The sequence below is a fragment of the Suncus etruscus genome, chromosome 12 (assembly GCF_024139225.1).
Source record: "Suncus etruscus isolate mSunEtr1 chromosome 12, mSunEtr1.pri.cur, whole genome shotgun sequence".
NCBI lineage: Eukaryota > Metazoa > Chordata > Mammalia > Eulipotyphla > Soricidae > Suncus > Suncus etruscus.
The window spans coordinates 1,592,053-1,619,878 of NC_064859.1; the positions used below are offsets into that span (position 1 = coordinate 1,592,053).

Below are 27,826 nucleotides of genomic sequence, written 5' to 3' on the forward strand. Positions count from 1 at the left end.
ACAGCCTGTCTGCCAGTGCTTTATGGCCTTGAATGTAATGAATACCAAATGGTCTTTGGCAACGACTCCATGTGCCTTCTCTGACTAGAGTACAACTAATATATTTTAAATACCTGGCAGTGCTCCACATCATTACGAAAAATGCAAATCAAAACAAAAATGGATACCATCTCAGACCACAGAGACTGCAATACATCAGAAAGACAAGAACAACCAATGATGGCACAGATGTGGGAAGAAAGGTTCATGCACTGCTGGTGCGAATGTAGACTGTTGTAGCCTTTTTGGAAAGCAATATTGATATTCCTCAATAAACTAGAAATTGTGCTTCCCTATGATCCAGCAATACCACTCTTAGGAGCCCAAAAACACCATGCAGAAAAGCCCTCTCTGCAAGCCTATGTTTATTGTAGCATTACTCGCCATACCCAGAATCTGGAAACAAACCAAGTGGTCAAGAACAGAGGAGTGGCTAAAGAAACTGTGGTACATCTCCACAATGGACTACTACACAGCTATTAGGTAAAAGGAAGTCACAAAATTTGCTTATACATGAAAGGATATGCAGAGTATGATGCTGAGCAGAGTGAGTCAGAGGGAGAGAGATATAGAATAATCACACTCATTTGCGGGCTGTTAAAAAACAGTATGGTAATAATATCTAGAGATAACAGAGATGAGGCGGCGGGGACTGTCCCTCTTGTGGCTAGGGAAACATTTCTTCCCACAAACAGCAGGGGAGTACAGTTAATGCAGAGAAAGGACCACTCTGACAATGAATGATCACTCTGGACAAGACCTTGTTGCTGAAAGAGAAGAAAATGATAAGCACAATATCCCTTCACTAATAATAATGTAAACCAATGTCTAAAAGGAAAGAGAGACAGTGACAGAGAAGAAAATTATCTGCCTCAGTGTCAATCAGGAAAGAGTACAGGATGGAAACTGGGAACACCGGTAGTGGGAATGGACACTCGTGCAGGGTGTTGTTGTACATTGTAGGACGCAAACTCAATTATGAGCATTTTTAGAACTGTGCAAAAAATACCCTGACTATATTACGAACAAGCTTGTAAAAAAAGTGTTTAAATACAGTCATTTTAAAAAGATAAATAGGGGCCAGAGACAGCACAGCTGTCGGGTATTGCCCTGCACAAAGCCAACACAGGATGGACTCCAGTTCGAATCCCTGTGTTCCATATGGTCCTCCAAGCCTGGCAGGAGCAATTTCTGAATGCAGAGCCGGAGTAACCCCTGAACACCACCAGGTGTACCCAAAAACACAAATAAATAAATAAATAAATAAATAAATAAATAAATAAATAAGTAAATAAGTAAATAAATAAAAATACCTGGCATGAGGGACAAGAGCAGAAAGAGTACAATGGAGAAGATGTTTGCCTTAGAGAATACAGGCTGACCTGGATTCTGCCCATAGAATCTACATAAAAACTAGGAGTGACTCCTTGGACACAGAGCCAGAGTAAGCCCTGAGCACTACCAAGCATGACCCAAGAGAGTAAACAAACAAAAAATACCTCTAAGGGGTAATGACAACCAAAAAAAATTTTATATACATCTTTCTTGTATTTTACTATTTAAATCTACAGAAAAGAATTTCCTTACTCCTGCCAGGGTTCAGAGAGATTGTACAATGGGTAGAGCCCTTGCCAGGCATGCAGGAAACCCAGATTCCTTTCCTGGCATCCAATATAGTTCCCTAAGATCTGCCGAGAGTAATACCTGAAGGTTGGAGCCATAGCATAGTGAATAGGGCATTTGCCTTGCAAGCAGCGGATCCAGGACGAATGATGGTTCGAATCCCAGTCTCCCATATGGTTCCCCAAGCCAGTAGCAAGATTTCTGAGCTCATAGCCAGAAGTAATGCCTGAGCATTCCTGGGTGTGGCCCAAAAAAACAAACAAACAAAAAAAGAGTAATACCTGAGCACAAAGCCAGGAATAAGCTCTGGGTACCACTGGAATTTGAAAAACAAAACAAAACAAGGATGAAGCATGGAAAGAGTTGCTAAGTCAATCAAATTTAAGAGAACATTTTGGGGAGAGGAAAACTGTTTATTTCCCAATGTGGTGTATTTTATACATAAATTTCCAGGCCTGGTAGAATACTTTTTATCATAGAGTTGTTTGAATAAAGCAATTTTTGGTAATTATTTTCCTTCTTAATTGAATAAAGTAATTAGTGACTCAGCTATTCCACCAGTATGAAAGGGACTATTATGAATCATCTACCAGATCAAAAATTGGCTAATCCTGGGGCCCGGAGAGATAGCACAGCGGTGTTTGCCTTGCAAGCAGCCGATCCAGGACCAAAGGTGGTTGGTTCGAATCCCGGTGTCCCACATGGTCCCCTGTGCCTGCCAGGAGCTATTTCTGAGCAGACAGCCAGGAGTAACCCCTGAGCACCGCCAGGTGTGACCCAAAAACCAAAAAAAAAAAAAAAAAAAAAAAAAAATTGGCTAATCCTAATCACTCTGTAAAAGGCAGAATGACATCAAAGATCCTGTGACAGTCTTGGTCTTCAACAGGATGAACACTATTCTTTTCTAAATACCTAGAAACCAGATTTTATTTTTAGTCTTTCTACAAATTAGTTATAGTCCATCTGAAAACACTTAACTACTGAATTTCTACAGTATATAAATAGAGGGAATCAGAATTCATCTTTCAGAAAAAGTAACTATATGATCATGTAAAAATGACTATATAGACTCTAGGCAATGGTCTTTATATCCTGCTCTAGGAACTAAAACATTTACGTAGCATAACAAAAAGGAAGATGCTATTGAAAATAACACTGTTTTATGATTTGGGATCAGAGATTTTTATCTATTAAAACCATTAAGACAGGGGTCTCAAACTCAATTTACCTGGGGGCCACAGGAGGCAAAGTCGGGGAGGCAGGGCCGCATAAGGGATTTCACAAAAAAAAAAAAAAAAAAAAAAAAAAAGTCCTCAAACGTCATTATTAACACTTTTAATTATTTCTTCTGAACATGAATAGAACATTGAGTGAAGATCATGAACAGTTCTTATGAACATGGCATCTTTTGCCTATTCCTTGCTGCCAGAGACTTGACAGCGCTTCTCACAAATCTGAACCACATTTGGCTTTAGAGAGGAAGCAGTTGAGACCCTCAGTATGGCTTGAAGATGAGCATCATTAAGTCTAGACCTGTAATTTGACTTATTTAAGTTCAATGTGGAGAATAACTTTTCACACAAATATGTGCTCCAAAAAGGCACATGGTGCGCTTGAACATTAGGGAAAGCTCAGGGAAGCTGGGGGGCAATTCTCTCAAAAATTGCCCATGCATGTCTGCTTTTCCACTAATCTCCCTGAACTTGGCTTTGAGATCAGAGTTGCATTGCAGGTCAATGAGCTCCATATGAAGCACAGGAGGGGCATCTTTCACATCAAAGGAAAAGGGATCCACAAAAATTTGGAAAGTGGCTCTGTGCTTTTTGAAGTCTGCAAATCTGTGATCAAATTCCTTCTCTAGCTTAAAAATAGCATCAACGGGGCCGGAGAGATAGCATGGAGGAAAGGCATTTGCCTTTCATGCAGGAGGTCATCGGTTCGAATCCCGGCGCCCCATATGGTCCCCCGTGCCTGCCAGGAGCAATTTCTGAGCCTGGAGCCAGGAATAACCCCTGAGCACTGCCGGGTGTGACCCAAAAACCACAAAAAAAAAAAAAAAAAATAGCATCAACATATTTCTCACCACTGAATGGTATGCCTGCATCCACAAGTTCCTTGCATGCTGGGAAATGGCAAAGGTTTGTTTGAGAGAGCTGGGATTTCCATAAAGGAGTTTTGTGGAGAATGCTCTCACGTTGTCATAGGCAGCAGCACTGATAAGCTGCCCCGGGCCTTGTAACATCTTGTACAGTACATTCAGTTTATGTGTGATGTCAACAAGAAAAGCTAAGTCCATGAGCCATTTGTGATCACTCAACTCAGAAACAGCATTCCCATCTGTCTCCATGAAGGCTTTCACTTCTCTCAACTCAAAAAATCTTTTCAGGACATTTCCCTGCTGAGCCAACGTACCTCGGTGAAATAGAGCACATCTCCATATTCTGACTCCATTTCCTCTAAAAAGGCATGGAACCTCCTGTGCTTTAAAACCCTGGATCTGATTTGGTTGATATATTTCACAACAACAGACATCACATTGTCACACAGCAGGCATTTACTGCAAAGGGCCTGCTGATGGATAATGCAGTGAACATTTTAATGGGATTATTATGTTATTGACCCTACCCTGATCAGTGATTGTGCCCTACCCTAGGGTGTGACCTGGCATTCTGCTCCCACCCTAGGGTGGTACCTGATTCTGTTCCCACCATTGAGTGGCATCTGATCCCACCATTGGGTGGTACCTGATTCTGGGGAATAAAAGCAAGGGTCTGTGGAAGGCGAGGGGCTTTTTGGCTAGAACTGATGCTAAGGCTTTGGGCTTCAGTCTCATCCTCCGAATAAAGCTGATATTTTCACAAGCCTGACTGTCTGCGAGCTGTTTACCTGCCACTTCACCTTAGAACCGCAGGCTGAACAGGGTGGCAGACGCGTGCTCTGAGCTGGAGAGGAAAGACCTCATCCTCCATCCCTCCACCAGTCAACCGCTTCAGGGGCTGACTTGCAACAGTACCTCAGTGAAATAGAGCACATCTCCATATTCTGACTTCATTTCCTCTAAAAAAGCATGGAACCTCCTGTGCTTTAAGCCCCTAAATCTGATTTAGTTCATGCATTTCACAACAACAGACATCACATTGTCACACGACAGGCATTTACTGCGAAGGGCCTGCTGAATAATGCAGTGAAGAGCAAAGGATTAAAAAAAAAATCTTATTTTTCCCTCGGTTATCCAAATTCTCACTGTAGATCCATAAAGAATACTCAAATCAAATGAGATCAGGTATTACAAAACACCTTCACTTCAAAGTCCCAGGAATAAGAGTTTGTGTCCCAGAGAGAATAATAACCTTTCGCACATTATTCTCTTCCATTCATCGGTGGGATATAAGAAAAATAGACAATGTGGGGATGATATCCAGAAACAATAGAGATTAGGATTAGGAAAACCAGTACATGGTAGGAAGCTTGCCACAAAGAGCAGAGAGTGCATTTTGAGTAGAGAAGGGTCTACTATGAAAGGGATGTGCCTGGCACTGTTTCATTAACAGTAGTGCAAACCATAGTGTCAAACAGAGAGAGAGAGAGAGAGAGAGAGAGAAAGAGAGAGAGAGAGAATCAAATTGCCAGAGAAGCAGGAGAGCAGGAGGGTAAGATGGAAACTGGGGACACTGGAGGCAGGAAATGTACATTAATAAAGATACTGGACACTGTAGGACTGAAACTCAATCATGAATGCTTTGTAATTGTAGCTTATGATGAATCAATTAAAAAAATTTTAAAGAAGAACGAAAACAACCCCTGTTGGCATGAATGTGGGGGAGAGGACCTTTGTCAACTGTTGATGAGAATATGCAAGTGTTTTTGAAAACAATACAGAAAATTCTCAGAAAACTAAGTGGGGACCTGGAAAGAGAATAAGCAAGCAGGTGCTGGTCTGACTGGAGTCCTCCACAGGGTTCCCTGAAAACTGCTGGTAGTGATTCCTGAACGCCACCACCAGACACAGCCCAGAATCCAAAAAGAAAAAGAAAACCTCTTAATGTGACCCACCAATCACACTTCTGGCATTGGGCCCCAAATCCCACAGGTCCAAATTTTCCTGTTAATAAGTGATATTTACACTCCTATGTTCACTTCAGCACTATTCCCAATGCTCAAAATCTGGGAAGAAAATTGAAAAAGGTATTGGGGCAGGCATGAGGAATGGGGGTGGGTGTGGATTTCTGGTAAAACGGTCGAGGAGAACACTCTGATGGGAGGTATGGAGTTGGAATGTTGTATGCATGAAACTCTGCCATTAACAAAATTGAAAAATTATAAAAGCACAGTAACCAAAATTTTTTTAATTTTTATAATAAAAATCAAATCTATAAATAAGCAACATACAACCATTGAGATTTCACATTCTTCAGAGCAACTTAATCAAGGCTTTTATACCACAGTTTTTTTCCTCGGCAATGCAAAGGGATTCCTAGCCCTAGCACTGGAACAGTGTTAAGCAACTCACCCCTTATATGACCATTCTGGAGTGGCAGCAATGACCACTTCTGACATTGTAGGTCCTGTGCAGGTAATAGATATGAAGCATCCACCCCTTAGATATCCCAATGAGGCAGGCACAGACCAGAAAGAGAACCATGTAAGGACCATGGGAGTGGCAGGAATGACAAATGCATTCAAATCCTACTTAAAATCCTCTAGCAGACTCCTTTGAAAATTGCTGCTTCCCTCAGGCTTAGGTGTGACCCACTTTCCCCTTCATTTTACAAGCCTTTGCCCCTATAAAACTTGGTCTGGGAGAATTCTGAGCTCCTGTGAATTTCTACTTCTCAGGAGAATAAGAACATGGTATGTATTTTAACACTATGTGCCAAGGCTTGGGAGTTGTGATGAATCATAGATATGGACTCTGTCCTCATCAAGCTTACATAAATGCTTCCTCTCCTTTACTCTTAGTTCACATAAATCTACCAAGCAAGAACTATTATATTAGAAGATAGTCTGGGAATCAAATAAATATGAATTTAAATATTTCCATGACTGGGTATGATTTGGATCGACCCTTATCTTCTCTATGCATGTCTCCAAATCTTAAGCTATTTAAAGAAGGAATAAGGAAGAAAGAAGGAGGAGGAGGAGGAAGAAAGAAGAAAAGAAGAAGAAAAGAAGGAGGAGGAGAAGGAGGAGGAAGAGGAGGAGAAGTAGGAGGACGAGAAAGAGGAGGAGGAAGGAGGAAGAGGAGGAAGGAAGAGGAGGAGAAAAAGAGAAATAAAAAAGAAGAGGGTAAAAGAAAGAAGAAAAAAAAAGATGAGAAAAGAAGAGGAGGAGGCTAGGGATGTGGTTCAGTTTGTAGAGCAGATGACTTTTAGGTGTCAATGCCTAGATTTGATCCCAGATGATCTTGTGTTCATGCTCTAATATTTTTACAACTTGTATGAATTCATGTATATCTGTATGTATAAAAATATGTGATATACTTAAAGCAACTGTAAAATAAAAATGAACTACTGACTCCATGAGAATTTTGGGGGGGTGCCATACCCAGTGACGCTCAGGGGTTCCTCCTGGCTTGGGGGACCATATAGGACACTGGGGGATCAAACCATGATCCATTCTAGGCTGGCACCAGCAAGGCAGATACCTTACCGCTCCGTGCCACCACTCCGACCCCTCAGTTTAATGCTTATGTTTGAACCAAGTCATGGGTATTGTTGGAAATGTTCTTACGCCCCCATATACTCTGATAGCGTCACATGGCTTTATTTCTTGTTTGCTTAGGCACACTAAAATGGGAAAATACTATACATACCAATAAGTTCTTATCTAATAGAGATGGGAACATACAAATCTTGTAGTGCAATGGGACCTTACACCCTGAACATTGACATAAAGACCTGGCACAGGCCTCAGAAGAATGGGCATTCTCCATTCACCCCTGATCTAGAGAAGACATCTACAAAACATCCAAGGTTGTATATAACATCATCTGGAGGCATTCCTCTACCAGGGAAGACCCTACAGCTGCTCTGACATCGATCTACTCAAAAAAGACTTCCCTTAACACTGAGAAGACTTAACAAGAACAGTAACCTGCTTACTAGACAGGGCTTGCTGTATTGCCCCTTAATGGTGAGGTTTGTCTATAACATCACCTGGAAGCAATCCTCTACCACAGAAGACCCTACCACTGCCCAGACATCGACCTGCTCAAAAGAGACTTCCCTTAACACTGAGAAGACTTAACAACAACGACCTGCTTACAGGACAGGGCTTCCTGCATTGCCCTTTAATGGTGAGGTGAAACGAGAAGATGTTCCACATCCTGACTTCAATGTAGGATATGCAGATTCCAGGATCTTTAATACAGAAACATGGTATCAACAACAGAGACTGTGTGAAAAGTGTGTTGGCACTACGGACAATGTCTTGGATTGGACGATAACTTGCCTGAAGCCTAGAGTTGGTCTTATGCCAGGAAACTTCAGGGGTAGGATCTCTTTGTATTTAGGCCAAGGTTATTCCTTTCCATGCCTCTCATATTTTGGTGGGCCTATGCAAACAACAATTGCCACTCTAACACCGTTTTTATTGTGCTCCTTTGACTCTAATCCTTAAAAAAAAAAAAAAACACTTAAAATTTGAGGTTAACTTAAGCTAATATGCATGTACATGGAAATGTAAAAAATACTATGCCTCTAATGTTTAAGGAGTTATGTAAGTTTTATGGCCTTAGATTGCCTTGTGTGCTATTAAGAAATATTATAATGTGTTACAATCTGGGGACTTGAGGGACAAAGTAATTGTACATGGATTCTGTTTTATTTATCTTAACGTTCTTTGGCTGAAAGTTCAAAGTTAAGATATCAGCAAGGGGACTTCTTCTGAGAATTATGTTATGGGTGATTGTCCTTTCACTGTAACTTTACCTTGTCCTCTTTCTTTGCATCTTTTGTTCTCATAATTCAAAATAAAAAAAATAAAAAAATAATAGAAAAAAAATAAAACCAAAGTTATTCATAGCTGGGTTTAAGATATACAATATTCAGAATCAATCCCATCACCAGTGTCGCTTTCCCATTTGGGAGCTTTAAGTTGTTGTTGCTGTTGTTATTATTTTCTTTTTTTTTTTTGTTTTTTGTTTTGTTTTGTTTTGTTTTGGGGCCACACCTGGCATTGCTCAGGGGTTACTCCTGGCTGTCTGCTCAGAAATAGCTCCTGGCAGGCACGGGGGACATATGGGACACCGGGATTCGAACCAACCACCTTTGGTCCTGGATCGGCTGCTTGCAAGGCAAACACCACTGTGCTATCTCTCAGGGCCCGTTATTGTTTTCAAATGGCCAAACTCAGAAAAGCTTTAAGGATGGAGGGAAGAGGCAGGAAAGTTCCCAGATTATGGGTGGGGTCTCTGAAGAAGAATTCCAGAGCAAGGTAGAAACCTTCCCCTTTATAACAAAGGAGGGTAGAGGCAAGCATTTCTTTAAGGTGATAAATTATTTTCTTCTACCCAATGTTTAAGCTATAATTTTTATAAAAGTAAGCACTACTTTTATACTTTTATAATATATACTTTTTTAGTGTAGGGATTACTGAGAGGAAAAGATGACATAAAAATCATGCCCTACAGGTTGCGTTACCTCATCACCTAATGGACAGATGAAATTAGAAGACACTCCATCCTAGGATCTGCACAAAAATCAAGATCTCTAATTACAAAAGACTGACTTTGACCACCATGACTGAGCAGAATATTTCCTGGCACCATAAAGAAAGACTTTGGGGTTCAACAATGAACATGTCTGAAGCTTGCAGTTGGTCTCATGACAGTATGCTTCAAGGGTGGAGAAACCTGGTATCTCTTAGGCCAAGGGAATTTCCTTTCTTATTTCCCCAATACTTACTGTGCCTTTTAATTTTATATTTTAGCTTAGAGGTAGGGGCTCCTGCCTGCTTTTTTTTATTTTTTTTTAACAAAACCATAGAACACGTATCATCTTACTCTGCCTCATATTTCTATGGCTTCTTACAAATTGAGAAAAAACAGTGGATGGTAACAGGAGCAAAGCGATCTTAATGAGCATTGAGTGGAAATAAAAAATGATCAAACCTAAATAGACAACCCAAAGTCAACAACAACAGAATCAAGAGACCCAAACTCCAACAAGCTCTACACAAGAGGGGCCTGCTACATTAGCAGTCCAGGGGGCTAAGAATGGACGTATGGGATGCATGCTGGGAACAGTAGAGGAGGGAGGTCAACACTGGTGATCGTAATTGACTAATTCACTGTCACTATGTACCTGAAATATAACTGGGAAAGACTTGTAATTCACATTGGTCTCAATTTAAAAAATTAAAATAAAATAAACCTGGGAAAAAATCAGCCCCTAACATTTTAACAGTCCACAATTGCTTAACTTCCACTCACTGTTACACCCTACTGTTGCAAATCAGCCCCTGATGAGGTTGACTGAAGGAGGGATGGAGGATGAGGCCTTTCTCCTCCAGCTCGGACCACGCGTCTGTTAACCTGTTCAGCCGGCGGTTCTGAAGTGAATGAGGTGGGAAGAAAGCCAACAGGCAGTCAGGCTTCCGAAGAAAACAGCTCTTTATTCCGTGAAGAGGCCGAAGCCAAAAGGCCAAGAATAGGCCCCAGGAAAAAAAGCCTCTCACCTTCCACAGACCCTTGCTTTTATGCCCCAGAATCAGGGACCACCCAATGGTGGGATCAGGTACTACCCAATGGTGGGAACAGAATCAGGTACCACCCTAGGGTGGGAGCAGAATGCCAGGTCACACCTGAGGGCAGGGCACAATCACTGATCAGGGTAGGGTCAGTAACATAATAATCCCATAAAAATGTTTACATACGGGCCGGGCGGTGTCGCTAAAGGTAAGGTGCCTGCCTTGCCTGCGCTAGCCTTGGATGGACCTCGGTTCGATCCTCCGGTGTCCCATATGGTCCCCCAAGCCAGGAGCAACTTCTGAGCACATAGCCAGGAGTAACCCCTGAGCGTTACCAGGTGTGGCCCAAAAACAAACAAACAAACAAAAAAAATGTTTACATACACAACACCTACCAGCTAAATGAGTCTCCTGTCCAACTTTGACCATGTCAATAGACCCAGATGCACAGTTCCTTAAGAGCACAGTCTCAAAAACTTCACATCAAATTTCACACTGTTCACAGTTATTCTTCCTGTCACTGAGTGAAGATGTACAAGGAAGAAAAATAGAAAATCTCAGCCTAATTCATCAGTAAGTCCCAGGGGTGCTTACTGTAAGTCTCACCCTCAGCACATATGGAGCACAGCTAACTCAAGGTGAAGTCATGTGGAAGAGTAAAAACAATAATACGATAGACTTAAGAAGCAACAACTCATCAGGCAGTGAGTTTATGAGGACAAACTGTGAAAAGTGAGGATGTTTCATGAGATCAAAGATATATGTCACAGATGGCCGGCAAGGCATAAGGACGAAAGCTGAAATAAGAAAACTATCAGCGGAAATAAAGACATGGCAAGGAGACCTATTAAAAAAAAGAAAAACTCAGTGGAAATTTCAAGCAAATTAACAATCCATGAGGAAAAAGCAAGGATCTCAAATATAACATGAAGAGAACTGCCAGAAAATAAACATAAGGTGGGAAATAGTCTGAAAAGAAATAAACAGTGCACCACAGAACTATGGGATTGAGGTCAAGAGAAACAATTTAAGTATCACTGGTGTCTCTTCAAGAACAAGAAGGCAAGTAGATGAAGAAACTATAGTTGAAGAAATCATAGATCAGCTCCAGGCCCTCAAGTGAAATATTATAAAGGGCATCGTACTCATCTGATTAAGATTTTATTCTATGTATGCATAAACTATTCTCCCTCCATAAAAACATGCTGCCATCCAACTGAGGTATTTCTCTTCTTTTTACCCTTCATGGCCAAATCTTTTCACTCAACAGCTGTCCTCTGCTTCTGTAATATAAATTCTTCGTTGTAGGTCAACAAAAACAGTGCCCATCATCTTTTATAACCTCTCTTTCCCAGGGTCTGGAAGGACAATACAGAGGAAGGCACCTGACTGGTACAAGCAGTTCCCAGTTTGATCTCTGGCAACATATATGGCATCAACCAGCATCACCAATGGAGACCCTGAGCATAGAACCAGAAGTAAAACCTGTACATAGCAGGTATTACTCAAAAATAAAAGCAAAACATCTGTAATCACAAATGACCTAAAACTGTCTTGACCTATGATCACCAATTTTGGGCTTTCTTGACTTCTTTCCCAGCTCTCCCAGTTCTTTTTCCTCCCTTCCACAAAACAGGCACTCCATTTGCACCCTTTTGTCTCTGGTGTTAAATCCCTCTTATTTTCCTTATCCTGTGTTTCACATTTTCAACAGACTCAATATTCCAGACATTTCTTTCTCCAAAACAAATAAGCTAGTAGCTAGAGGAGATAGCTTCGCTTTACAGAGGGCTTGAAACCAAAGAAAGTCAATTTAGTAAACTTTCAAAAAAAAGTAAGGTTTTTTTAAAGCAAAGTAATTTTAATTGTTCCAAAGTCTAAAAATTAATCTTCTCGAGTGGAACAAATCACCTCAGAAAGAACCTTAACGAACAGCATAGTATAAGCAATGAAAGCTTTACACTACAGACCATAAAACTGGAGTGACAGGATGGAGAGCAGGACACTATGATAATAGTGGAGGGAAATGGTCACCCTGATGGAGAGTATGGTGCCAGAATGTGATATACAGGAAATCATATATGTGTATACCACACACACACACACTCACTCACTCACTCACTCACTCACAAGCTTACAGAACATGAGGGAGATTCTCTGTTCTTAAGGACACAGCATAACTTTGCACACACTTACCTCTAATCTAATTCAGTTCTTTATATTATTGTTAAGTCATTCTTCATTGGCCCTTAAGTTGTGAAGTACTTGAGAGAACATCAGCTGTTAATTTAATATTTTATCTTTCTAGCCTAAAAACTAGAACAGTGCCTGGACATTTAAAAGACTATAAATATATGCAGAGATGGACAGAAGATGGATGGCGAAATGGACAAAAGATGAACAAACGGGGCCGGGCGGTGGCGCTAAAGGTAAGGTGCCTGCCTTACCTGCGCTAGCCTAGGATGGACCGCGGTTCGATCCCCCGGCGTCCCATATGGTCCCCCAAGCCAGGAGCAACTTCTGAGCGCATAGCCAGGAGTAACCCCTGAGCGTCACCGGGTGTGGCCCAAAAACCAAAAAAAAAAAAAAAAAAAAAAAAAAAAAGATGAACAAACAATAGATTCAGGGTAGATGGAGAAAGAAATTATGCAAATGGGGACTGATACTAGATATATTTCATTCCTGAAATTTCCCATATATCTCTAACAAATCAGTAATTTCTTACCACTCTATCTGTCAAACTGGAAAAAATTTTCAATATACAGCCTATATATCTGACATAGAGACAGAGACATTATCAGGTTTATCAACCAGTCACAGTCTTACAACACAACTAACAGATTGTGTGGTGTCTGGAATAAGATTTTAAAGTCAGATGATTAAAGGAAATTCAAGCTCAGATATCTTAATGGTAGCAAGAGGTAGAAACAGCAAGACACGTGACATAAAATATTACAGTTTACCATGCTATGTAGATGAAGTCGTTGACCCTAAAACAACAAATTCTTTCTTCACTCCAACACAAGCTTTCTGTCAGTCAACATTAATGTCTTTCCTTTTCCAAATATTACTTTTTAAACAGCAAGCTTATCTGAACTAGGTAAAGTACCATGTCGGCAAACATTGGACATTGTAGTGACACAATACAATAAAAGAGGAGGAAAACCTGGCAAAAGTATTGTTTGCTCCTTTAGAGTTCAAATTACCAAGACAAATGAATTCAACCAATGCAACTAACATTTTAAAAATAACTCAAACCTAGCTTTTCAAAACTAATTTAGTGTGTTTCCAAATTATAACTTGATTGTCCATGCTTATACCAATTACTAAATTTTCCAAGCATTTATGTGTTGATAATATAAAAGCAAAAATAAAGTAAATTTTTATGAAATACTAGTCATATATCCCATCTAAAAAACAACAGACATTTAACTGGAAAAACTACTAACATTTTTTTCTTTTTTAACACATAACTCCATACCCACTTGAAAATAAGGACCAATGGGTAACTGGGGCAATAGTTCAGTGGTTAGAGTGACTGCTTTTCATGAGACCAACCCACGTTCAATCCTCATCATCCTTGCTTGCAAACAACTCCTGAATCCCACATCTGGTATCCCTTATGGTCCTGCAAGCCTCCAGGAATGACTCCTGAGCACAGAGTCAGGAGTAATACCTCAGTACTATCAAGTGTGTCTCAAACCAAAGTTCTTATAAAGGGGGGGGGGGGGCAGAGCAATAGCGCAGCAGTAGGGCATTTGCGTTGCACACAGCCGATCCAGGAAGGACCTTGGTTCAATCCTCGGCGCCCCAGATAGTCCCCAAGCCAGGAGCAATTTAAGCATCACTGGGTGTGGCCCAAATACAAAAAAAAAAATTTTTTTAAAGGCAATTATCTGACTGGTGAAGGGGGGGGGGGGGGGTTCTGTTTATGACTGGGACCCAACTACAACTATGCCTGTAATCATGGTGCTTAAATAAAGATAGTTTTTTTTAAAAAGGCAATTATCTTTTGCGAATTTCAAAATAACGTATTTCACTCCCACATATAATCTCTGATGTTCTTTTCTTATAAACCCGAAGTGTCAAAAAAAACCTCAAATAATAATAATAATAATATAAGCTAAATTAAAATATCTAACTCTAAAGATTTCAACATAGGGGTCAGATAGAGTGCTTGCCTTGCATATGGCCAACCTGGGTTCAAACTCTGGCAACTCATTTAGTCCTTGGAGCACAGTCAGGAGTAATTCCAGGATGTGGAGTCTGGAGTAACTCCTGAGCAGTGCCAGGTATGGCCCAAAACTAAAACAAAACAAAATGAAAGTTCTCAAAGTGTTTCCTATAATCAATAAAGAAGCAAAGTTATGTATTAACTCTGGCAAAATCCAAAGAATTGAGAATCCAGGGGCCAAATCCAAAGGCTAAACCCTTTTCTGATAGAAATAGTTGCTGACAGCCTAGATAAAGAAGCAGTTTAGAACAGCAACCACCACAAACGCCCGGGAAAAGCCTGGACAAGGTAGGATCCCGCCTGTGCCATTTCCTTGTATGCCTTGGGCAAGTCTTCGAAAAGTTTAAGAGCTTACTTTGCCTGGAGCAGAATGGCACTCACTCAGAAGACAGACCCACCAGAACTCCGAATGCTGGGGGCACACTGTGATGGCCAGAAACTCAGACTCTCATCCAGAACCTGAAGTTTTCGTATCATGACCCCACTGGGATTTGAATAAAGTGAAGTTTGAGAAGTACAACTTGAAAAACATTTGCCTTCTTTTGAGATGATTTCAGTTGTAGTTATTTGGGGGGGGGGGGGGGGGGTTGGGTCACACCTGGCAGCGCTCAGGGGTTCCTCCTGGCTCTACACTCAGAAACTGCTCCTGGCAGGCTCAGGGGACCATATAGGATGCCAGGATTCGAACCACCGTCCTTCTGCATGCAAGGCAAATCGCCTTACCTCCATGCTATCTCTCCGGCCCCAAGTAGTTATTTTCTTAAAGACACCGTGTTACTGTCCTATAAGTTTAATAAATTACATGATATCTAATAAAAAATTAACTTATTTGGGAATCAAAATCCTCTGTTAGTGACTTTTTTTAAATCCTGCTCTAGGCAACAGCAGTGCTAACACACACGGTTGTAGAACACCGCCATCTACTGGCTGTTCACACATTCACATAGAAAATAAACGGCAGCCTCCCAACTAGTTTAAAGACATTCCATGGTGCTTAAATAAATTATTCTTAGAAATAAAAAAATATATATATGAAAAATATAGTAAAATTAACTAGTGTAATATACCAATAAATGTCTGAATCATCAGTGGGCGAGGGTTCCTTCCTCACTAGCTGTTTCCAGACTTTGGTCTATGCTGTTTTTACTGGTGTGAGATACTGTCTCAATGTTTTTATCTGTATTTCCCAAACCATGAGTAGCAATGAGCTCTTCTGCATATGCCGATTAGCCATGTATATATCTTCCCTGGAAGACTGTTCATCATATCTCCCATAGTTCTGAGTGAATGGTGTAGCGCTGGAATTATGTCCACACGAAGCCATCATCAACAATAGTTTAAATCACAGTCCCTTGACCCAAGAAAATAAAAAATAAATTTTCAAAATGAAATGGCATCAGATGATCAATCTAAGAGGCTGGAAGGCATCTGCCTGGTATTCAGCTGGCCTGGGTTCAATCTCCAGCTTCCCATATGGTCACCTGAGTACCTCCAGGAGTAACTTCTGAATGCAGAGCCAGGAATACCCCTGACAACTTCTGGATGTGACCCAACAACAAAAAGAAGTGTGATCTAAGGATATTAGGAGAGAGGAAGTGTGATAAAAGGGTTCTGGAGATGGGGGAAGCCTAAAATTATGAGGAAACCTTGAGATGGTAGTCACTCTATTGGCACTTGTGGGGTTAACAGGGCCACAAGGATGAAATAGTCACGTTGGTACTATTGTAAAAAAAAAAAAAAAAAAAAAAGAAATGTTGAAAAGTAAATATAGACTAAAACAAGAGAGAGCTACATTTGTGGGCGCCACAGAAAGAATACCACAGGAAAGGGCATCCCTGAGAAAGAGTTAAGAGCTGAAGTACTTTGAGAACCTAGGGAAGCTCTCAGGTTCTGGAATTTGAAGACCACCGGCTAGCACTTCGTTAGATTCCATCTAACCAGTGGTTTAACTCCAGCCAACTAAATAATATTTATCAGGGGCCGGAGAGAGAGACAGCACTGCAATAGGGCATTTGCCTTGCATGCAGCTGACCCGGGAGGGACCCGGTTAGATTCCTGGCACCCATATGGTGGTCCCCCAGCCTGCCATGGGCAATTTCTGAGTGCAGAACCAGGAGTGATCCCTGAGTGTCACTGAGTGTGGCCCAACAACCAACCAATCAATCAATCAATAAAGTTTTAAAATAATTTAAAAGGGGGGGGCAGAGAGATAGCATGAAGGTAGGGTGTTTGCCTTTTATGCAGAAGGTCATTGGTTCAAATCTCGGCATACCATAAGGTCTCCTGTGCCTGCCAGGAGCGATTTCTGAGCGTGGAGCCAGGAGTAACCCCTGACCACCGCCGGGTATGACCCAAAAAACAAAAAAAAAAAAAAAATTTAAAAATAATAATAAATACTTATATCTACGGAAAAAAAATCAAGCCCTCCATGGCTTGATTTAAAGTAAAATCCATCTCCAAAATTCATCAGGTTCACCTCCAAAAAAGCCATTTTAATGCATGTCAATGAAGTGGGGAGGAAATTCTCCTAAAGAGACAGGCTGAGAAAGTTGCTCTTAATATGCTGTGTATTTCAAATATTCTGAACCTGAATTTGAACATACATTTAAATATCTGGGGGGCCGGGCGGTGGCGCAAGAGGTAAGGTGCCTGCCTTGCCTGCGCTAGCCTTGGACGGACCGCGGTTCGATCCCCCGGCGTCCCATATGGTCCCCCCGAGCCAGGAGCAACTTCTGAGCGCATAGCCAGGAGGAACCCCTGAGCGTCAAATGGGTGTGGCCCAAAAACAAAAAACAAAAACAAAACAAAAAAAATATATCTGTTAGCTGCATTACAATCTTCACTCCAGTTGTACTTAAATTACCACAAATCATGTGATGAATAAGATGCATATGACCTAGTTCTCAGAAAGCATTAAACTACCGCTGATCCTTTAAAATAAAATAATAATAGGGGCCAGAAAGATAAGGGCTCACCCATATGCCCTAGATATGGCAAAGCCCTGGTCCCAGTATCTTATCAGCCTGACGCATCACTAGGTGGAGCCCAGGAGGACCCCAAGCACAGTCAGGGTGGCCCAAGAGATCTACAGCCCCAGGCACTCGTGGCAGGCACCGCGTCCTTGGGCCCTCCCATTCTATCATCGACCCAGCGGGCCAGGATCCACCAAGAAGGAGTTTTAGGTCTTGTGAGTACCTCATAGAAGGCCCAAACTAAAGGGACTCATAATAAGAATAAACATTGCCAGGTCTTCATTGACATGGAATGAATTCATTATCGACATGACTTCTACTCCCAGCAGCAAGCACTTGACATAACAGGAAGAGAGAAGGGAAGCTTCTTCAAGTCAACTTTTCAAAACTGGTCAAGTCTAGAGAAGTTTTCCAATTGAAAGAAGGACCTCAGTCACACCTCGAGACATACTCTCGAGACACTGTGATTTCTTCATGAAATATGGGATTTGTAGAAGCACATTTTGGGGTGATTTGTACTCGTCTCTTCCTAAATTCTATGGTTTTCAACATTTATTGATAAAGACTTCATGTAGGGATGGAATGGCAGCTGCTTTCAGACTGAGGAAAAAAACTGTCTTACAATGTTCTGGCTCGGGTGGGGGGCCCGGAACTGGGTCACCCGAACCCCCTCTCCCCCTTTCCTCCGGATCTCCAGGTGGGTTTCTGGGAGGAGCTCATGGGGCACCCTGGGTTTTCCCCACTCCCAGGCCGGGTCTGGGGACCGGCCTAGGTTGGGCTTAAATCCCTGTCCTTCGGGCTTGGGAGGGTCTCTCTCCCTTCCTGGAGCTGGATTTTTAGCAGCACGGGCGGGCAGCTGGCAGACCTCCGTATGTGCCAGCGGCCTTTTGGCCTGGCCTAGGGTGGGGGCCCGGACCTGGGTCACCCGAACCCCCTCTCCCCCTTTCCTCCGGATCTCCAGGTGGGTTTCTGGGAGGAGCTCATGGGGCACCCTGGGTTTTCCCCACTCCCAGGCCGGCTCTAGAGGGTGGATCAGGGGGTGTAGTTTGATCTGGGGGGAGGCAAATAATTTCTCAGCTATACTCAGGCTGTCACTGGCAATTTCATACCAGTCTACATTTTGCAAACCGCACGGGGGCTAGCACCCAGCGCGAACATATGCTCCTCCCAACCATCAGTACCCCAGATTTACCCTTCTTAACTTCAGTAACACACAGCTTCAATCTCTGACCAAAGACATACAGTAGATCTTACAAATCCCAGAACTATTTAGAAGGACACAAATCGAACACATATTGAACACATATATTTTTTGAATATTTTATGGTTATTTTCTTTAACTACTGTAACTCTCTATATATTCTTCTACCATGATGTTTCTATCCACTTTTCATCTTGTCTTTTCTTTGTAAGCTGTTCAGTAAGGATTGTGGTGGAACTATCCCTCAGTTTGATGCCTATGATTGAACTATGTCATGGAAATTGCTGGTCTTGTTCCTATTGCCTCCAGATGCACCAATAACGCTTCGTGGCATTGATCCTTGTTTGCATAGACACATTAAAATGGGAAAACACTATACATACAGATTAGTTATTATCTAATAAATCTCATTACAATGTACCTTACACCCTGAATATTGATATAATGACCTGGCATAGGCCTCAGTTGAATGGGCATTCTCCATTCACGCTGGAACCAGGCAAGCTATCTACGAAACATCCAAGGTCTTTTATAGCAACAGTTGGAAGCAGTCCTCTACCAGGAAAGACACTACCAAGGGTGTGACATCGACCTCCTAATAAGACACTTCCGTTTACACTGAGAAGACGTGACAACAACAATGACCTGCGAGAAGACATGACAACAACGATGACCTGCTCTACAGGACATGGTTCTCTCTATTGCCCCTTAAGTGTGAGGTGAAACGAGAGGATGCTCTGCACCATCCTGACTGCAATATGGGATATGCAGACTCCAGGATCTTTAATACAGAAGAATGATACCAACAACAGAGACTATGTGAGGAATGGAGGTGTATTGCCACTACAGACTATGACTTGAATTGGACAAACTAGTTTGCCTGGAGCCTAGAGTCAGTCCTGTGCCAGGAAACTTCAGGGGTAGGGTCTCCATGTATTTAGACCATAATTTGTCTTTCCATGTCCCTTATGTTTTGGTGGGCCTATGCAAACAAATGCCACTTTAATATCGTTTTTTACTATGTTCTCTTGACTCCAATCCTTAAGAAAAACAACCCATTAAAACTTTTGAGGTTAACTTAAACTAGTAAGCATGTGCATGGAACTAGATAAATGTACTTTGCCCTCAATGTTTAAAGAGTTACATAAGTCTAATATCTTTAGATTATATGGTGTGCTGCTAAGAAACAATATGTACTACAACTGGGGATTTGAGGGACAAAGTAATTGTATTGTACATGGGTTCAGTTTTGTTTTTCTGAATGTTCTTTGGCTGAAAGTTCAAGGCTGGGATATCATCGATGGAACTACTGAGAATCCTGTTTATGGGTGATTGGGCTTCCACTGTAACTTTACCCTGTCCTCTTTCTTTGCATCTTTGTTGTCATAATTAAAATAATAAAAAAAATAATTAATAAAAAAAAAAAAAAAAACAATGTTCTGGCTCAGTAACTCTGTTTCTTGCATGAGACAGAATCATGAGAACGTTGACCAAGATTCGTTCTCAAAAGATGTTCTCTCCAGCAAACAAAATGCAATCTTAATAGACAGATAATACAGTAACTCACTGAATCAATACGTTCCAATTTACTTGGCCCTTCTCCTTTATTACTCATTTAATTTTCATTTTTTTCTATTTGATATACAACTAAATAATATACCAATATGTATGAAAGAAAGCAAAAAAGAACAGAAAAGGCAGGAAATTAAATAAGTGACATAAATATGGATTTTTCTATTTTTGATTATTTCCTAATATAGATTCCCATCAGTTACATTTCAAGAACACGGTTCTCGGTACAAATGACATGCTTTTTTCTAAGTGCGTCAGTCATTTTACAAAAACAGTCTAAGGGGTGTATGGACTAACCCATCACCTTTCTAGCAGCATATTTTATTCTGCGGACAGTTGGTTTTTTGGTGTTTTTTTTTTTCGAACAGCTTTATGGAGATTTACATACTGCTTTAAAGTTTACAACTGAACAATATTTTACATATTTACCGAGCTAAGCAATAATTCCAGTAATCTGATTTACAAACACTCTCACGGCCCAGAGAACCTTTGTATCCAAGAGCAATGATCCATCCCCATTGCCCCAGCCAAGCTTCCTCCATGCCAATTTTTGTTCATTTACCCACTACTACTTTCTATTACTTTTTTGTAGCTCCCTTGATGATGTTACATTGTTTTGAAGCCATGAAATGGTATAATTCCTTCTGCCACTCAAATATTTTTGTTTCAAACTGTGAAATATTCTCCTTCACTGCAGGAAAGCTAAACATGTCAGAATGTCCTCTAGTTTATGTCAAACAGTACTTCTTAAATATAAGGTATAATTAAAAAATCTAAGAGGAGATATGTAAGCACAAAGCCATCTGTTCTTTCGAAATTAGTAGCAACAATCATCACTATAGAAATCCATTACAAAATCCAGCAAAAATGTCACTGAGTGCTTTGAAAGCACAGAAGAGAAGATACTACAGTATTTGTTTTGTGCACAGCCAACCTAAGTTGGATCCCTGGTATCCAATATGGGCCCCCAAACCTGCTGAGAGTGATTTCTGAGTACAGAGCCAGGAGTAACTCCAGGTATGGCAAACAAAAATAAAAAAGGCAAAAAATAAATAAATAAATAAATAAATAAATAAATAAATAAATAAATAAATAAATAAATAAATAAAGCATTTTATTTTAGCTAACCTGATCTGAAAATAAAAAGTTCTATCTTTATGCTATAAAAAACAAACAAATAAACAAACAAACACTAAATTAGGGCCAGAGAGGTAGTTCAGCAGGTAAGGTATTTGCCTTGCACTAGGCTGACCCAGGTTCAAACTTCAGCATTCCATAGGGTCCCCCAAAGCCCACCAGAAGTAATTCCCTAGTAAAGATCCAGAATAATCCCTGAGCATCACCAGGTGTGGCTCAAAAAAATGTTTTTTAAGTTTATTTACTCAATCCACCTTTTTCTCATTCTTCAGAATTCACATTTTTTTTTAGAATATCACATTTTTTAGAATTTCAGATGTCAGAATTCAACAATTTGCCTCTGAAGCACTTAATATGGAAATGAGAACTGAAAACAGTTCACTAATCAAAGAAGACTAGGTCCCTCACTCATATCATGCACATTGGTTAATTAAAATACAATGAATATCAGGGCTGAAGTGAAGGCACAGTGGGGAGGGTGTTTGCCTTATACTCAACCGACCGGATTCATGTGATTCCTGAGCACAGAGCTAAGAAGTAACCCCTGACACCCCTGGGTGTGACTCAAAAACCAAAAAAAAAAAAAAAAGACAAAAAAAAATCAGGATTAGTAAAGGAAGGAAGGAGGGGTGGAGAAAGAAAGAGAAGAAAGGAGCCAGGAAGGAAAGAGGAAGGGAGGGGAAAAGAGTGGAAAAAAGGAAGGAAAAGGAGGACAGGAAAAAAAGAAAGGACAGAGAGCAGAAAGAAAGGAAGGAATGAAGGAGGAAAGAAAAAATAAAAAAGAAAAAGAGAGGAGAGAGAACTCACTTTAACGTAAGTGGTTGGGAAGACCCTTTGATAGAAACTGGCCTCTTAGCAAATTGGAGCTCTTCCTTTCCTTCCTTCATCTAAGTATCTCCCATATACCTCAAGTAACTCAAACATTCCTCCACTTCAATCCAATCAACTCTTTTGCTTCAGTCAGACAAATACACAAAACAGTCCATACATCACCCAAAATCTTCCTGGATGCTAAAGAGACATGTTCAAATCCACATGAAAACACTGAGTTCTTAGTAAAGAATGACACTTCCCAAGGAAAGAGGCTTTAAGGGATTTTTCTCTTGTCATTAAAATGATGTCCAAAATACTCAGCCTACCATTTAATATATAACAGTCAAGCAATAAACTCAACCACCTCAGGTCCAAGGAGAGCTAAACTTCCCTAAAATCACTAGCTACAAACTTTACAAGTGCCCCCTGCACTCAAAAGGAACCCCCCACAATCTGGCTCTCCATCCACTCCAGCACTGGCAGCACGCATGTCCCTCACTGTGGCTGAGGGAAAAGGGGTTACAAGAAAACCCCTCACTCCACCTTGCAGCAGTACAGCACTGGTGACTGCCAGCTTTGGGCTAAGGCAGGCACATCGTACCCAGTGCTTGCACTAACTAGAAATGCCTCTAAAATAAAAGAAACCCAGCCTCAATGGGTTAGTATGGCTGGGAAAGCTCTGAGGAGGAGGCCCTTTCTCAGGGAAGGGTTATTCCAGGCCCAGCCTATGCACTTGCCTGAGTCTGACCCTTCACAGGAGACCTGCTCAGGCACACACAGGAGATGCTGAGATGGTGGGTGAGAGGGGTGCCGGGACAAATGGGAATCCCAATCACAGAAGTGAGGACCTCTTCTTCCACGGAGAAAGGCATACACACAGCCCCACCACCAAAAAACTCAATGTTAGTCAACTCACATATAAATGAAAAATAAATGTAAAAAGAAAAACCAGTTTATAAAATTGTCCCTATAGGCCATAATTGTACCAGGGTTGGTTATGCGACATCAAACACATTCAGTGTTTAAGGTTTTCTCCTTTTGTTATTTTGCATGGGTATTTGAATACAAAGGTATTAGTAGAATATGTCTAATTCTCTCTGCTATTTAATCCATAATATTCTCCATTGTGATGCAGCCAAGTATTCTAAAATTGGTACTTACAGTAGCATGCTAGGATTAAATGCAAATTACCTTTGACACCACCAAATGGTCCATAAGTCATATTGTAGGCTGTTCTCTGAAGATGATGTTCATATATCAATTTGATCTGATATTGGTTACCATGTTCCACATTACCCAAAGTACCTAGAGAGGAAGAAAAAAAATGAACTGTTTTATGTTTATTTACTTCTTAAATCTTTGTTTCTTCTCATCCTCCACAATAATTCTGAGTACCTGGATCTCAGTAAAACCCCAAATGGCAATTATATATTCAGAACAATTAACATAAAATGCCAGCACAGATAAAAAGGGTTATTAACTGTATAATGCCTTGCATTTATATTCATTAATAGAGCAAAGAGGTTACCATAAGGATCTAAGAAAAATTCTTCAGACATTTTTTTCAAGCAATTCTGTCCAAACTCTCAAAATATCATCAAATATATTCTATCTTTAGGCAGAAAATGTTCTTAGAAAGGGGGGAAGGAATCTTTCTCTACATGTAACAGATCATATTTCCTACAAATAATATGTATTTGCCTGTAATAAGAAAATGTACTGTTAAACTTTCTAAAAGGCTTGAGAATTATAGCTATACCCCAAAGGTACTAAAAGAGAATTCAGAATGTGACTTTTTGTCAAAAATAAGCATCTTTTCATTCATTCCAACTTGGAAAAGCTAAAAATAAAAATACCATGAAGTAAATGAAATTGCCAAATTAGAGTTTGAGCATTAAAACAACTCTTGTGTATGTGTGTATATGTATATAAATATGCATATCTATTTACAAATGAATATTTATTATTTTTGCCCCACAGGATTTACCAATGTGACTGAAGTTTGAGGAAAGAACTAGCCTTGGGACAGAGTGATAACACAGCCATTAAGGGCATTTGCCTTTGCATGCAGTCAACCAGGGTTCAATCCCTGGCATCTCATATTGTCCCTCGAGCACCACCAGAAGTAATTTGTTAGTGCAGAGCCAGGAGTAACCACTGAACATGGCAAGTATGTCCAAAAAAATTTTTAAAAAGAATAAAAAAAACCTTATATCTAGTTTAAAACTGAAATACTATAAGTTAAAAAAATTAATAAATGTCTCCCCAAATCATACAACTGATACAATACTCAAACTAGCTCTTTAGAACTCTCTCTATATATGTGTGTGATATATATGTTAAGGTATAAATATATACATGTATTTGTGATAGATAGATATATATATATATATATATCATGATATATATATCATGACTCTAGCGTATCTGTCACTTTAAAACTTCCAGGTAATTTGTGTGGGAGATGGTCTCCTAACAAAAACTCAACCCCAAAGTGAGGATAGTTTCCTGGGCAAAGACAGCATAGGACTTAAAATATAAATGGTGAGCAAAGAGGAGGCCAGGAAAGAACAGAATAAAAGGATAGATATAGAGAAAAACCAGTGGGAAAAGCCAGACTTAAGAAACTGAAAGATCGGGCCCGGAGAGATAGCACAGCGGCGTTTGCCTTGCAAGCAGCCGATCCCTGACCAAAGGTGGTTGGTTCGAATCCCGGTGTCCCATATGGTCCCCCGTGCCTGCCAGGAGCTATTTCTGAGCAGGCAGCCAGGAGTAACCCCTGAGCACCGCCGGGTGTGGCCCAAAAACCAAAAAAAAAAAAAAAAAAAAAAAAAAAGAAACTGAAAGATCATGGTGTTCCTCTATGCTTTAAGGGAGCCTGATCAGCCATGCGAAATATCCCAGTCTTTGCTCTAAACATACCTTCTAAGGTTTTTGTTTTGTTTTGTTTTGGTTTTTGGTTTTTGGTTTTTGGTTTTTGGGTCACACCCAGCAGCGCTCAGGGGTTACTCCTGGCTCTATGCTCAGAAATCGCTCCTGGCAGGTTTGGGGGACCATAAGGGATACTGGGATTTGAACCACCTACCTTCTGCATGCAAGGCAAACGCCTTGCCTCCATGCTGTCTCTCTGGCCCTATACCTACTGAGTTTTAATGTGCTTAAAATTGTCCTTATGTCTCTGTCCATTTAAACAAAGGTGTTGGCAACCAGAGTGGAGGAGACATTGTATTGTGTAGAATGGACAACCTGTGCACTCACTTTGGGCTACCCAGGGGACCCTAAACCTTAATACAATCCATGTGTATTTGTTTGACTCCTTTTCTGTAACTGACCTCCACTGAACAGAGGACTAAGGTACGCTTTAGATCATTTGTTAAGACAATGATGATTTCCTAACAGCAAATGGCAAGAACATGTCCTTTCCACCTCCACCATTCTCCATCTAACCTTTTTTCTGCATTGAAAATTTGGAGGTTCAAAACTAAAATGGCAAAATTTATTGGATTTCAAGACTTCTCTCCAAGAGATTTAAGAATGTGCCACAGAAAATGGTAACAGGAATTCTCACAGACCAGTAGAATAAAAGCTAAGGGAGGGGCCGGGTGGTGGCGCTAACGGTAAGGACCGCGGTTCGATCCCCCGGCGTCCCATATGGTCCCCCAAGCCAGGAGCGACTTCTGAGCGCATAGCCAGGAGTAACCCCTGAGCATCACCGGGTGTGGCCCAAAAACCAAAAAAAAAAAAAAAAAAAGCTAAGGGAAAGGATTCAAACTACCAACTACTCCTGATGAGACAAGAGAGCTTTCCATGATCAGAGTGACAGAATGATTGCTGCAGTCCAGAGAAACAGGGAGAATCAATCCAATGGCCTTCAGTTTAGTGCTAACTAAATCACTTCAGCATTAAACTAAGAAGAATCTCTAAGAAACTTAAAGAAGTCCAAGAAATTCAATTTGTCCTTATAGCAATGACAAATTTCACTCAGAGATTAAACCATCTCCAGTCCCCTGAGTAAATTACATACGTGTATCATTTGTGTCTGGAGCTCCTATCCATGAATGAACATCCATGAATGAACATCCATGAAGTCAGTTGTCACTACTTTAATAACCTCAGCATGAAATGGCATTAGGCTATGAGTTCTGCTAAATGTACTGGTAAATTTGCTTATTTCAAGGACAGAACTTGAAAACCTAATCATACAGCAAAAAAAAAAAAGAAATAATCACCTTTCTTCTTCAGATAATATTTTGAAATAAAGATAGTACTAAGAGTTGAAAAAAAAACTTTGACCCATTTTTTGTAGAGAAGAATCAGCCACACAAGTTTACAATTACTCAAGTCTGGAGAAGATCAAAGGGCTGAAGAGCAAACTCTGATGCCCAAGGCCACAAATTCAATCCCCAGTACCACACTGTCTCCAACCCTAGCAGTGCCATATGGGCTCCAGCAACACTGCATCACCCACCCAACTAGTGAATCATTCAGGCTGAAACAGGACCAGAAATGATTCCCAGATGCACTGAGCATTGTTGAGAGAGGCCACGAAAAATATTACTTACAATGGTTTTTCCCTTGGATATAAAGAATGAATATCATGAATGTTTGCCTATACAATATGCTATGGCATTAATATAGTTTTACCAGATAATGGCAAGTTTTACCGAAATAGCAGTTAATATAGTTTTACCAACTAAAACATAAATAAGAAAATATGAATGTCAGCCTCTTTAAATAAAAGATGAATTTAAATTTCTGTCACTATTTTTATTGTGGTTTCTACATTTACAAAGCTGCTACTTACATTTTCATGCATTCATCATACCAACACCAGAATGTCCCTCCACCAGTGACCCAAGGCCCCCCAGCCACTTCTATAGACACTTCTTTTTTTTTTTTTTTTTTTTTTGGGCCACACCCTGTGCCGCTCAGGGGTTACTCCTGGCTATGCGCTCAGAAGTTGCTCCTGGCTTCTTGGGGGACCATATGGGACACCGGGGGATCGAACCGTGGTCCGTCCTAGGCTAGCGCAGGCAAGGCAGGCACCTTACCTCCAGCGCCACCGCCCGGCCCCCTATAGACACTTCTATAGACAAAACCTTGATTGTTTTGGTGATCATTTGTTGTTCCTTTTCTAAGTTTTTTTATCCTCATATGAGATTTTTTTCTCATGTATTATGAAGGTAGTGATACCAACAATATAGTTGAGTAAAGCTGAACTCTACTGAACTCTCACAGTTTTGTTAATTAATGATGAGCTGAATTGGAGAGACAGTACAGCAGGTAGGGCATATACCTTACATTTGGACATCAGGTTTCAATCTCACAAGGTCCTCCAACCACTGCCAGGAATAATCCCTAAGCACAGAGTGAAGAGAAAGCTCCAAGCATTGCTGAACGGGACCACAAAGAACAAGAATGAAAACTGATCTGATTTAAATTTCTTTCAATTCTCTAGTAAAAAAATAAATAAATAAAAATTCACCTTGTACACTTTGAAAAGCTGCTGAGAAATCTAAGGATGTTAAATAAAATCAAGACCATTAC

At 40.6% G+C, this 27,826-nt stretch overlaps 1 protein-coding gene across 1 annotated transcript in view; it reads right to left on the reverse strand.

Moving 5' to 3' along the window:
* The window catches only part of BBS9 (Bardet-Biedl syndrome 9), a 540,357-nt gene that overhangs the window by 495,268 nt on the left and 17,263 nt on the right, over positions 1 to 27,826 (reverse strand). The window contains exon 4 of the mRNA XM_049784883.1: positions 23,471 to 23,584. Coding sequence (XP_049640840.1) covers positions 23,471 to 23,584 — 114 coding nt within the window. The remainder of the gene's footprint in view (positions 1 to 23,470; positions 23,585 to 27,826) is intronic.